At 46.0% G+C, this 13,861-nt stretch overlaps 1 protein-coding gene and 1 long non-coding RNA gene across 11 annotated transcripts; one reads left to right on the forward strand and one right to left on the reverse strand.

Annotated features, from left to right (window-relative positions):
• The first annotated feature begins 292 nt into the window (after positions 1-292).
• Positions 293-5,896, forward strand: LOC310702284. The gene is made up of 2 exons (XR_014523437.1): positions 293-2,350; positions 2,953-5,896. It is a non-coding gene; the product is annotated as an uncharacterized lncRNA (long non-coding RNA).
• Positions 1,047-13,706, reverse strand: LOC310701501 (uncharacterized protein). Of its 10 annotated transcripts, none has more exons than XR_014523062.1 (6): positions 12,073-12,279; positions 9,475-10,493; positions 9,125-9,259; positions 8,107-8,230; positions 5,118-6,698; positions 1,047-1,941 (listed from the first exon to the last, which is right to left on the reverse strand). XR_014523062.1 is itself a non-coding variant. In XM_083492480.1 (5 exons), exons 2-5 carry the CDS (start codon positions 10,294-10,296, stop codon positions 6,100-6,102), a joined length of 1,680 nt encoding a protein of 559 aa, XP_083348606.1. In that variant the 5' UTR covers positions 10,297-10,493; positions 13,687-13,706; the 3' UTR covers positions 4,972-6,099. The 10 variants fall into 10 exon arrangements, 6 of the variants coding, with proteins under 6 accessions (XP_083348606.1, XP_083348603.1, XP_083348601.1 ...); XR_014523063.1 differs by having other exon boundaries at positions 5,879-6,698; positions 12,060-12,279; XR_014523064.1 differs by having other exon boundaries at positions 12,060-12,279.
• Between the last annotated feature and the right edge of the window lie 155 nt (positions 13,707-13,861).

Here is a 13,861-nt window from a genome sequence, read left to right on the forward strand (position 1 = left end):
TTTGACAATATCTTCCCTATTCTGGGCAAATGATTTGCAGCGCTCAAAGACCTTTTTGAGTTGTGTTTTCCATTGTAGGCCAAGGGCCTTCTCAGTAGTGGCGCCCACCCTGTGGAATGCTCTCTCATCAGGTGTCAAGGAAATAAACAACTATCTGATTTTCAGAAGATATCTGAAGGCAGCCCTGTTTAGGGAAGTTTCTAATGTTTGATTGTATTTTTAATATTTTGTTGGGAGCCGCCCAGAGTGACTGGGGCATAAATAATAAATTATTATTATATTATTATTATAGCCAACAGAACTCACTCGCCAGTTTCTTGAAGCTGACATGCTTTAAGCGTTCCTGGCTGCTTAGCTTTGGGGCGTAAGGAGGAGCATCTCTTGCTCGGTTTTCATCCTTGTGCGCCTTCTGCAGAATGGCCCTGGGAGCCAATCCTTGGAAGGTAAGGACTCATTTCACTGGTGCTTGCAGAAGAGGAACTACATGTCATAGCCGCTTGGGCTTAGCCAGAGAGACTGCTGGTCAGCCTCAACTGACAGACTCCCAAAGGGTGTGACGAAAAACAGGGACGAGCCAAACAAGAGACAACACATTTAGAACTGCTAGCAGCATTAAAAGAGAATGCTTCTAGAGGTGGGGAATAGTTTCAGTTTATTTATCCTTCTAAAGTCTACAAGGAAAAGATCTATTTTCAGATGTGTCATTTTCAGGAGATGCAGTGCGACTGAGGGTACATTCTATCATATGTGGTGGACCTGTAAAAGGGTAAGAGAGTATTGGGAAAGAATTCATAATGAATTGAAAAAAATGTTTAGAAGTACTTTCCCCCAAAAAAATCAGAGTCCTTTTTGTTGGGGATAATTCAGATGGAAATTCCCAGGTGTCAAAAAAGGTTATTTATGTATGCCACTACTGTGGCCCGTGCTTGGTTAGCCCTAAATGGAAAAGGAGTGAGGTCCCAACTAAAGAAGAATGGCAACTTAAACTGATGGAATACGTGCAGCTTGCAGACCTAACATATAGAATAAGAGAATAAGAACGTATGTTTGAAGTAGATTGGAAAATGTTTATTGAATATATGGGGAGGGGGGAAATGTGTATTTTTGAAAACGTGGGCTGCATTAAGATGAATTCAACAGTGTAAATATGTTTTGATGGATGCAATAATGGAATACTGAGTGGTTTAGTTAATATAAAATACGCAGGGATTTATGCTATGCAAAATGAACCATGGAAAGAGAAGGGAAGTCATTGATATTTTAAGGTTGTTTAAATTAATATTCTAAAATGTAAAACTGAAAATTTAATAAAAATAATGGAGAAAAATAATAATTTGGGAGCGCCAACTCGGCATTAACAGGGAACCTGTGAGTATCATAGAACTGGGGTTTTTGTGGTGTGAGCTCAGTTTGGAAGTCTTGCCCGGGAACCAGACTGAAGCTATTAAGAAACTGGTGATCGGGGTGGGACAAAGAGACCTTCTAAAGTCAGCCAAAGCTGTGGATTCAGGGCTCCCCACAGCTGCCACACACCTAATGCGTGGAGGATTTTAACAAGGCGGGTATTTTGGTAGAAATGCGGAATGGTCATAGCTCATTTGCAGAGCAACTGCTTTGCGTACGCTCAATCCGTGGCATCTCTGGGAAGGTCTCAGAGAGAACCCTGCCTGGAATCCTGGACAGCCACGGCCAGTCAGTGTGGCAACTGTATGCCGGGTGGACCCAACGGCCTGGTTCGGGCAGCTTTCTCTGTTCCTTCTGCCTCCTCATATGAAGTGAGTGATGACAAACGCTTTCCCCAAAGCAAGCGGGTTCCTGCGCCAAGGCTTCTCTTCCCTGTGCATCCACTGGTGGCTCACGAGCTGCGATTTCCAAACGAAATCCCACCGGCACTTGTCACACTGGTGAGGTCTCTCCCGCATATGGGTGTTAGGAGTCATTCTGCAAAGAAACAGAAAAGATGCTTGTAACTTTAAGAACTGTTTCTGTGAGTGGTTTTCTAGGCTGATTAGGTACAGCTGGTGATGAGTATCAAAAGAGGAGAAATTGCAGTTTGAATTTGCCTGCATAGAGATAACCCCAACATGCTTTGTGATTGTTGTTTTGTGTAGCTGTAATAAAACCTTTGTTTGAGTGTTTTACACCGGTCTCGTGGTTCTGTCGTCGGCCACCAGAAGAAACCCCCCTCTAACAGGTTATGGGCACCAGTCCTGAGTGGGCAGAGACAGAGCGTGGAAAAGAACCCAGAGATTGGAAGTGATTCAGCGTTTCTCAAGCAGCTGGCTGTGTGAAGGCATCGGCAAGGAGTGTCTGTTTGAGACCAGGAGCCGAGCAATTCTTCAAGCCACGTGTGAGTAAAGACTGAGTGGAAAACTGAAAGCTGGGTGGAGCCATGGCTGGACTTGGAGCTGGAGCTCAAGGGGGTGCTTCATGTTTTCCAGTAGAGAAACTGGGAGAATCCAATTATATGTCATGGAGTTTACAGATGCAGGCATTTTTAAAGAAAGAACAATGTTGGACTGTTATTGTTAACCCTCCTGTAAAAGATGAGGATGAAGAAGTAGATGAAGCAGACCAAAGGCTGGAGGACAAAGCATTTGCCAATCTAATTTTGAGTTTAGAGAAGTCTCAGTTATCTCATGTGCAAGACCTTGAAACAGCAAGTGAGATTTGGAAAGCATTGAGAGCAATACACATTAGAGATACTGCTGGCAGCAAAATTACTCTGATGAGAGCTCTGTACCGAGCCAGACTAAGTGAGGGTGAATGTGTTTCAAAACACCTTCCAAGAATGTGTGTTTTATTTTCACAGTTAAATGAACTTGGGGAACATTTTTCTGAGCAGAGAAAGGTTTATATTGTGCTGTCTTCACTTCCCAAGTCATGGGATAATTTAGTGATGATGCTGGAGGCAATTCCAGAAAGCCAATTAACGATGCATTTCTTAACAAGGCGTTTGCTTGATGCGGAGGAAAGACGCCATGAGAGGAAGGCGACAACACCTCACCGTAACTCTGGAAAATGTTCAGTTTTTCTGGACTGCAATACCTGCAAGGAGTCTAAAAGTAAGCGGAGATCTTATCCTGAAAGTAATAGAATTAGCAAGATGCCATTTGCTTTAGTACACTCAGACCTTTGTGGGCCATTTGCAGAATCTGAAGGAGGAGCAAAGTTTTTTCTGGTTCTTGTGGATGATTATAGCCGGTATACTTGGGTATACTTGTTAAAACGCAAAAGTGAAACTGGTCAACTGATTAAAAATTGGGTCAACTATATAGAAAGGAAGTTTCCCTACAAAGATACCCAACTGCAGAGTGACCATGGAGGCAAGTTCATGTCTGAAGCCCCCCAGATACGGTTGAAAAAACGTATTAGTCACTGTAAATCGTGTCCCTTTTCACCCGAAGAAAATTCAATTGAAGAACGCAAGATAAGGTCTTTACAAACAATGCTAGAATCTATGTTATGTGAGTCTGGCTTATCCAGGAAGTTTGGAGGGGAAGCAACTCTCTGTGCTAATTACATACAGAACAGATTGTTTCATTCTACCATAAACAATACCCCTCATTTTTTGCTTTATGGGAAAAAGCCTTTTTTGACCAACTTTTGGTTGTTGGGCTTGGGTTCACATCCCAAAAGGACAGAGAAGGAAAGGAGATCCCAAGGCAAAGAGACTTAGATTTGTTGGCTATCAAAGTTGGTCAAAGGGGTATCGTTTTGCACTAGGGCGTGGCAGAGTTGTGATATCAAGAGACATGCAGAGTTTTGTGAGCAAGATGGTTGGGCTCATTTACATGGAAATTCAGAAGTTTTATCTTCAGATGATACAGATAAATTTGTGAAATCTGAGGAAGAAAAGCCACAAATTCAAGAAAGTTCTGAAAGTGATAGTGATGAGGAATCAGGGGATGAGAGTCCCAGTACACAATCTCCTAAAGCTGAACCAATTTCTCCTGAGCAAGATGAATTAAAAGGGGAAGATAGTTCAGAGGGGGAAACTGTTCAAGTTAGAAGATCACAAAGAAGCAATAAGGGGGTACCTCCAGAAAGGTTTACTATACAAGAAGTTAAAACTGTTGAGGTGAAGAAAGAACCTTGTGATTATGAGGAGGTTTTAAAGTTACCACACCAGGAAATAGTAATGTGGGAAAATGCAATGAGAGCAGAAATGAAATCTTTGGCAGAACATAATGTGTTTACTATTGAGCCATTGTCAGAAGGAAAAAAGGCAGTGGACTGTAGATGGGTGTATAAAATAAAACACTTGGCAGATGGTAGCGTTAAGTACAAAGCTAGGCAGGTAGCACGAGGCTTTACGCAAAGAAAAGGTGAAAGTTTTGATGAAACCTTTTCTCCTACTGCAAGGAGCAAACATGTATGTTTATTGCTAGCTATTGCAGCACAACGTGGGTTTAAAGTAAATCATTTTGATATTGTAACAGCTTATCTTAGCACAAAACTGCACGAATAATTTTTTTATGAATCAAGCACCAGGATTTGAGGCAGGCGAACAGAATTCTGTATATAGGTTACACAAAGCAATCTATGGGCTCAAACAATCAGCTAGAAATTGGAACAAGTGTCTCAATAATGCTTTAAAAAATCTTGGCTTTAAAAGTAGCTTAGCTGATAATTGCTTGTACACTAAAGGAAAGGGTGATAAACAAGAATTATGTTTGTCTTATGTTGATGATTTGCTTTATTCTACAAAAAATGACAAGCAAGTGCAAAAATTTGCAGAACAACTAAGAAATGAATTTAAAGTAAGAGATTTGGGACCAGTGAAAAATTATCTCGGTCTAGAAATTCAAAGGACAAACGATGGAAGTTTTTTGTTGAGTCAAAAAGATAAAATAATGGAATTTCTAGAAAGAACAATATGCAAAATAGCAAGGGAGCAAAAACCCCAATGGAAATAGGTTTTTCCAATAATGGAGAATGCACAGAACCAGTAAATCCTGAAATGTACCATTCAATAGTTGGAAGTTTATTATACATTTCATGTGGAACAGACCAGATTTGAGTTATGCAGTTGGAATACTGAGCAGACTAGTAAGCTACCCCACAGAAAATGCCTGGAAGGGTTTAAAACATATTTTCTGGTATCTAAAACTTACACTTTATTATTGTTTAAGATTACCATCTTCAGGGTCTACAACATTGCAGTGTTACATTGACAGCGATTGGGCCAACCTGCCTGATAGAAAATCCATTTCCAGCATGGTGTTTCAATTTGGGGATTCCTTGATAGGTTGGAAGTCCAAAGAGCAAGGAATCGAGACCACGTCTTCAACAGAGGCTGAATACTGTGCTTTATCGGGAGTTGTGTAATGAAATAAAATATTACGTTCAAATCCTCAATGATTTAGATATACAATGTGATTATCCAGTTCAAATATGGGAAGAAAACCAAGCTGTAATAACTTTGTCTGGGTCTGAGCAGTTCAACAGTAAATCAAAACATTTGGAGATTAAAGATCAGAATGTAAGTGAAAATGTTAAACAAAACCTGATAATGCTGAAATACTGTGAGAGCATGTAAAACGTGGCTGATATATTTACGAAAGCACTAACTTTTGAGAAACATGCACAGCTAGTGACAAAATTAGGAATTGTTGTGCATGATGTATAAATATGTTTTGTATATGTTTAAAGTACTGTTTTGTTTCTGTTTCTGTCTGAATGAGAGGGGGTGTTAGGAGTCATACAGAAAAAATGATTGTAACTTTAAGAACTGTTTCCGTGAGTGGTTTTCTAGGCTGATTAGGTACAGCTAGTGATGAGTATCAAAAGAGGAGAAATTGCAGTTTGAATTTGCCTGCAGACAAATGACCCCAACATGCTTTGTGTTTGTTGTTTTGTATAGCTGTAATAAAACCTTTGTTGGAGTGTTTTACACCGGTCTCATGGTTCTGTCGTCCGCCACCAGAAGAAAACCCCCCTCTAACAGTGGGTTCTCTTATGTCAGAGAAGGTCTGACTTGTAGCTGGAGCTCTTCCCGCAGACGGAGCGCTTCTACGGTTTCCCCTCCATGTGGACCCTCTGGTGCTGGACAAGCTGGGAGTTGCAGCGGAAGCTCTTTCCGTACGAGGGACACTGTTAGGGCTTCTCCTTGGAGTGCTTCTTGCCGTGCGCGACGAGGCGCGAGTTGCACATGTAGCTTTTCCCGCAGGCTGAGCACTTGTAGGGCTTCTCCCCCGTGTGGGTTCTCTCGTGGATGGTGAGGGCAGACTTCTGCCGGAAGCCTTTCCCGCAGGCTGAGCACTTGTAGGGCTTCTCGCCTGTGTGGGTCATCACGTGCATGACCAGGCTCCAATTGCGGCTGAAGCTCTTCCCGCAGGTGGCACAGCTATAGGGCTTCTCCCCAGTGTGCTTCCTCTCGTGGATGATCAGGTGCGACGGGCCGTCAAAGTTCTTCCCGCAGTAAGAGCACTGGTGCAGTTTCGTGGCCTCTTGGGTCCACGGGTGCTGCAGAAGGTGGACGGTGCAAGAGATGGACTTGCTCAGGCTGTTCTTTGGGCGGTTCCTCTGCTGCTTTCTTGGTCTCGGCTGATGCTCGGAAGTCTCTTCCCGCTCCTCACCCCAGGAAGGTGTCTTCTCCGCTGTTCTCCTTTGGAAGCAGCTCTGCAAAGTCGCCACTTCCATGGCTCTCTCGAGTGGGGGGTTTCCCTCTTGCCGTTCATCGACCTGCCAGCAATCTGTTAAGAAGTGGGGGGGGGGGGAGAGAGGAACCGTAGAATGAGCAAGTTGCCAAAACCACAAAATTATGATGTCAAAATAGGCTTAATGCTTAATGGCTCTGTAATGTCAAACCAGGCTTCGAACGAGTGAAAAATCCAGTAGTACAGATGTTAAAAATATAAACATCTATAATCAAAATACGCAATAGAACAAATTAAAGCAGAAGTAATCCTTACCGACCTCTGCCCAAAATTTACATACGCTTCAGGTTACAGACGCTTCAGGTTACAGACTCCACTAACCCAGAAATAGTACCTCAGGTTAAGAACTTTGCTTCAGGATGAGAACAGAAATCATCCTGCGGTGGCGGGGCCACAGCAGGGGGCCCCATTAGCTAAAGTGGTGCTTCAGGTTAAGAACAGTTTCAGGTTAAGAACAGACCTCCGGAACAAATTAAGTACGTAACCAGAGGTACCACTTGATCTTCAGAGGAAAGGCGCTAAACAAATTTTATAAAATGCAGCAAGAATACTCATAGCAAAGTATTGGAAGACACAAGATTTACCCACCTTGGAAGAGTGGCAGATGAAGGTGATTGACTACATGGGACTGGCTGAAATGACTGACAGAATCTGAGACCAGGGGAAAGAGACAGCGGAAGAAGATTGGAAGAAATTTAAAATTTATCTTTAAAAATATTGCAAAATTAATGAATGTTAAAATGTTGTGGTTATATAAAGTAGGGGATTATAGCTGTAAAAGATTAAGTAAAAGAAAAGAAAAGGGAAAAATTGGATAAAATTAAGGGGAAGGATTTGCTGAAATAATTTGGGGAATTGGAATGCAGAAAGGGGAGGTATGGGGAAGTCGATGAAGTAAGTTTAAGAAAAAAGGAGTTGAAATTATACGTGTTTGTTTGTTACTGTATGTATATCTTTGTATTGTGTGTATTGTATGTGTTTTCAAAAATTTGTGAAAATTTAATAAATATTTATAAAAACAACAACAAATTTTATAAAATAAATATTGCATGTGAAAATGCCAGAGTTTTAGCTATGCACATCCAAAAGCCGGTTTACTTGCGTCTAACTGATGCGCGACTACGCATACGTACATGGTGGTGACCTAGAAATGGTCGGGAAAAGAGGCGAAGCAGGGGCATAATGGGGAAGAGTGAGCTTATGCACACTCCGCCATCGCAGACAGTGACCCAGAATGCCAGCTCCGTGCAAATCAGGAAAGGCCTGCCTTGTACGGGCTGGGAGGGGGGGGAAAGCATTTTCTTGTGTCCAACCTGAATCACCTTGGCGCACAACAAATCAATCCGACAGATGCACAGAGAGCAGAGCTAAAGAGCCAAATCTAGAATACAACTTAATGGAAAAACTCACAACAGATTGGGATAGGGAGAATGTGTGTTTTTACCCAAAGGGGCCTTGTTTTCATAATTCTGCAGGACTTCCCTGGGCTCAAGTCTTCGGCCTGGATCCAGCAAGGAATGTTCTCCTTTGGGAGAGCACACTGCCCCCTCTTCAATGGCCCCTAGTCCCTGAAAGAGAGTAACACTTTCCATTCAACCTCGGCGGGACACCTGCATTCTGCACCAGCTGGAGTTTCTGGACAAGTCCCAAGGGCAGCCCCACACAGAAAGCATCCTCTGGAAAAATAATCTCTCAAAGGACCTGTTGATGGCATTTTACCATTGTACTGTGGAGAGTGTATTAACTTATGGTCTGTGTGTGTGGTTTGGGAGCTGCACGGTCAGGGAAAAAACAATGCTGTCCAGGGTTGTAAAGACTGCGGAGAGAAAAACTGGGTGCACTCTTCCCCCCTTGGATCAGATCTATGCTTCCAGTTGTCATAAGAAAGCTGCAGAGATAGCGCAGGATAGTGCAAACGCTGGAAATGATCTCTTTCAGCTTCTGCCTTCTGGAAGAAGGTACAGGATTATAAAGACTAGGACTAGCCGCCTGAGAAACAGTTTCTATCCAATGCAATTTTGGTATAAAACACAGTGTAAGATAGTCTCTATGGGAGTATATTGTATTTAATTATGGGGTATCGGAGTTTTTAGGGGGTTAACCAGGCTGGGATAGCTGGGATAGCAAGCTTGTTGGTTTTTGAATGTCTGATGTAGATTTTTTCAATTTCGTTGTTCTGTATGGGACAATGAAAATAAAGATTATCGTGTAGTAATCAAGCCTCAAGGATACCAATGCATGAACAAATGCGACCAGGCTTGTGAAATGCGGCCCAGTATTTTTATGGATTATCAGTTGTTTTTATAGGCAGTTTGTACTTTATCTCATGTACTGCAGACCATTTTACCGCTCCTGGTAGTTTCTTAAAAAGTTAAATAAAGATACAGATTTGGATACTCGTTTGCAAGCTAATGGCCACATTTTTAACCCCTTTGTTGACTCTGGACAAATGCTTCTCTCACCTGCCCTCCCGCTTTCTCCGCCTCCTGGTGCCTGAGGAGGAATTCCTCGGCCAGGGCCAGGACGCAGCCCTCTGAGCTTCCCTGCTTTTCTCCTTCGGTGACACAAGCAGCTGCCTCTGCAATGGTCCTTGGTCCCTGAAAGAGGAGGAGAAAACATTTTTCCTATTCAGCCCCTGCAGAGCAAGAGAGAACACGTTCACTTCTCGGCATGTATAGCTTGCATTATCCCTGGCATTAATCTCCGGCGAGCCACAACCATTCATTGGGTGATCGAGGAGTCATGTTCTTAAGCAAAATGGCCACTTCTTTAACCCCTTTGTTGACTCTGGACCCCCAAAGGCTTCTCTCACCTGCCCTCCCGCTTTCTCCGCCTCCTGGTGCCTGAGGAGGAATTCCTCTGCCAGGGCCACGGCCTGGACGCAGCCCTCTGAGCCTCGCTCCTTCACCCAGATCCCCATGTCCGAGGGCAGGACAGCCAGGAACTGCTCCAGGATCACCAGGTCCAGAATCTGCTCCTTGGTGTGCTTCTCTGGCCTCAGCCACTGATGGCAAAGCTCCCTCAGGAGCCCGTAGACCTCGCGAGGGCCCTGGGCGTCCTGGTAGCAGAGCTGCCTGAAGAGCTGGCGATGAGCCTCAGAGCTGCTGACGTCCTCCGTCTTGATTTCCTTCGCTTGCCCGATGTTTCCCTGGCTGGCAGCGGCTGGTCTGGAAGCAGCCGGCTGAGCTGTTCCTGGAGGCAGACTGGTCCTGCTCTCTCCTGCTCCAGCCCACTGGCTGGGAACGGCTGCTCCCTCAAAGGAGGACCCAGAAGGCTTCACCTCGCCCCATGCCCCATCTCCTGGGAGCTGTGGGCTTCCTTCTCCCCCAGAGTGTGGGGCCTGCACAGTCCGGAGGAATTCCTGCCACTGGGCTTCCCATTGCCGGGACGACAGCTCCTCTTCCGACTCCCCTTTGATACGTTGTGGCTCCGTCCAGCTCGGACAAGACCCCTCTGTTCCATTCTGGAGGGCAGGAGATGAGCCTCCTGCCTCTTCTAGTGCCATCTCTGGTGCCAGCCTTGCCAATTCCACCTGCTCCATTTTAATTCCTGGCTTCGCACCAGCCTCTGCTGCCCGCTGGAGCTGGAGACCCAGAGAGGCTGCTGGGATTTCTGCTCCCTGCTCTGCAGCCATTTTCACTCAGAGGGAGATGTCCCTCAGTCGTCTTCTGTGTAAGGGACAAAATGTTTCCCCTGTTAATTTGTGGGTCAGCACAAGAATGAGGTTCCTGGGAACATGTTGCCTCTCAGTCTCTGTTGAAGTCTCTGGCCAAAGAAGGGTCACATGGAAGCTGAAATCTTTCCCCAACTTCTGGCAAAAGCTTCTTTACGCTGAAAGAAATGGGAATCAAAACAGACAAAAGTGAGGCAACTGATGGAACAGGGGGCTCTGGAGGCCCCATTTGCACTAAACATTTAAAGTGGGATGAAACCCCTTTAAAAAGACACCATTTCCCCAAATTATACTGGGAGTTGTAGTTTGTCAAGGGTGCTGGGTGTTGCTAGGAAGCCCCTATTCACACAGCTACAGTTTCCAGTGTGGCTTAAGAAGCAATCCTTCATCCCAGGGAACTCTGGGAGTTCTGCAGGGGGGGGAAGGAAGATTCCAGGCACTGACTGACATCAGTTCTCCAAGGTTCCGGGCAAAGGTGTCTCCCCCGAAATCAAGGACTGAAGTGCGACATTCTGCGTGCAGGTGCTCTACCACTGATCTGTAGTCCCTTTCCTTTGAGATTAAGTAAGATTCTCCTCCTCATGGTTCTGTGAAGAGCTATTTAAATGATTAGGAAGTGTCATTATCTCAAATTGGTCTCTCTGCTGCGGGATCGTTGGCTCTCAGGCTTTCAGGCAAGGAACAGTCACAGCCTTACCTGGAGAACCACGCAGAGCAGCTGCTCTGCCACCAAGCCAAATCCCTTCCCTTAATCAACCATTAAGATTTCTTTTGCATATGAGCAACCGGGGGGGGGGGGAGATGAGAATGCTGGTGTACCCACAGGTGAGGGGCGCTTGGGACTGTCACACCAACAGGCAAGCAGCTCTCAAGGATTTCAGACAGGGCCTGCTTTTACCTAGAGATGCCCAGGATTGAATGCAAGGAGTTCCGCATGCACTCCTTCCCTGAGCGGTGATCCCTCCCCTCATAATAATAATAAATTTTATTTATACCCTGCCCTGCCCGGCCAAGACCAGGCTCAGGGCGGCTAACAACCAATAATAAAACAAGTTGATTGAAATACAACTTTAAAACAAGATTAAAATACAACATTAAAACATTAAGATGCAGCCTCATCACAGGAGAAAGGAAAAAAGAAAGGGGGGGGGGGAGTCAAATTGGCTCCAAGCCAAAGGCCAGGCGTAACAACTCTGTCTTACAGGCCCTGAGGAAAGAAATCAGATCCCGCAGGGCCCTGGTCTCATGAGGCAGAGCGTTCCACCAGGCTGGAGCCAGTGTTGAAAAGGCCCTGGCTCTGGTTGAGGCTAATCTGACTTCCTTAGGGTCCGGGACCTCTAGGGTGTTGCTATATATGGACCCTCAAAGAAAGAACCCGGTCCTCATGAACGAATAGCACTTTAAACTGGAGACAAGGAAGCTGCCTCTCCCCGAATCAGACCAATGCTAGAAAATGAAGGGGATTTGCGGGGTTCATGGGCAGCGGCTCCCCTCTTCCGCACCCCATCTCAACACGCAGGCTCCCCATCCAATGTGAAACCACAACGGACCCTGCTTAGCTTTGCAAATGTATTTTGAGGTTTTATTGCTCCCTGCAGCAGAAGTCTGTCTGTTTCTCCCTCTTGCACTGGGTCCTTCCACTTCCCAGCCGTCTTCCCCCACCCTCCTGCTCAGCCTGGCCATGGCCTCCCAAGGAAGACCATGCCTGTCACCCCACCTCGCACCTTTCTAACTCACAGGGATGGGTCTCCTATTCTTTCCCCACCACTGGGGAACACAAAAGAGGACGGACAGGAAGGTGCACTGCCTGGGGGATGTCCCCCATGGGGTGCTCACTTCCTCCTTCCTCTCTAGGAATGCATGCTCTGTGGCTTTAACCATTAAAGGGCCAAACTGGGGCAGAAGTAGCCATTTCCTGGCTTTCCCCCAGTTCAATGCCATGCCCTTCAATATTTCTCCAATGAAAATTGTTGTTGTTGTTTAGTTGTGTCCGACTCTTCATGACCCCCTGGATCAGAGCACACCAGGCACTCCTGTCTTCCACTGCCTCCCGCAGTTTGGTCAAGCTCATGCTGGTAGCTTTGAGAACACTGTCCCACCATCTCGTCCTCTGTCGTCCCCTTCTCCTTGTGCCCTCCATCTTTCCCAACATCAGGGTCCTTTCCAGGGAGTCTTCTCTTCTCATGAGGTGGCCAAAGCATCGGCGCCTCAGCTTCAGGATCTGTCCTTCCAGTGAGCACTTAGAGCTGATTTCCTTCAGAATGGATACGTTTGATCTTCTTGCAGTCCATGGGACTCTCAAGAGTCTCCTCCAGCACCATAATTCAAAAGCATCAATTCTTTGGCGATCAGCCTTCTTTATGGTCCAGCTCTCACTTCCATACATCACTACTGGGAAAACCATGGCTTTAACTATACGGACCTTTGTTGACAAGGAGACGTCTCTGCTTTTTGAGCTGATGAAAATAGGGATGTCCTAAGGATCAAATCAGGCACCAGGCTGGCTTCTGTAAATCTGGGACTGTCCCTGGAAAATAGGGACATTTGGAGGGTCTGCAAGACAAGCAGGATATCCCCACCCCCAGAGCACCCTTGGGTGGTGCAGTGGTTAGTGTGCAGTACTTAGGCCCTGGGGGAACCGGGCTGAAATCCCCACTGACTCACAATGAAGCTCCGTGGGTGACCTTGGGGGGAATAAAGCCGCTGTAGCACTCTCTGCCTCACCTACCTCGCAGGGTTGTGAGCCCCACATGGGGCAAACCCCAAAGAAGGAACCCCACATGGGACAAACCCCCAAGGGCTATCTAGACCAACCCCTGTCAATGCAGGAATCTCATCTACAGCACCCATGACAAATGAGCAGGGATCGCTCAGTTGGTAGGGCGCGGTTGTGGGTTTGAGCCACAGCGGGTTGGACTAGATGACCCCGGGCCCCCTTTTCCAACTCTGCAATTCTAGGATTCTAGGATTGAACTGGGACTTTATGCAATACAAAACAGGTGCTCTCCCACTGCGCCATCTTGCAGGTGGGACAGCCAGGTGTTAGCTCAGTCAGTAGGGCAAGAGAATATCAGGTTTGTGGGTTCGAAAGATTCCTGCAATGCAGGGGTCTAGAACAGACTTCCTCAGTGACGGACTCTTCTTCATTAGAGGTTTTTAAGCAGAGGCTCATAGAAGTATAGAATGGGAGAGTCGGAAGGGACCCCAAGGGTCATCTAGTCCAACCCCTGCAACACAGGGATATTTCGCCCAAGCTGCGGCTCGAACCCACAACCCTGGATTAAGTCTATTGCTCTACTGACTGATCTATCCCACCTCATTTGTCATGGATGCTTTAGTTGAGATTCCTACATTGCGGGGGGTTGGTCTAGATGACCCTCGGGATCCCTTCCGAATCCACGCTCTCCTTTGTACGCACGGAAGGCCACAGCTTCAATCCCTCCAAGCAAGACTGCAAAAAGGTCTCCTATCCCTGAAACCATCGCGAGCCGCTGCCAGCCCGTGTCGGCAATCCCGAGCCGCTGCC

Source organism: Podarcis liolepis (genome assembly GCF_965112155.1).
Source record: "Podarcis liolepis genome assembly, chromosome: 2".
In the NCBI taxonomy this organism is placed as follows: Eukaryota; Metazoa; Chordata; class Lepidosauria; order Squamata; family Lacertidae; genus Podarcis; species Podarcis liolepis.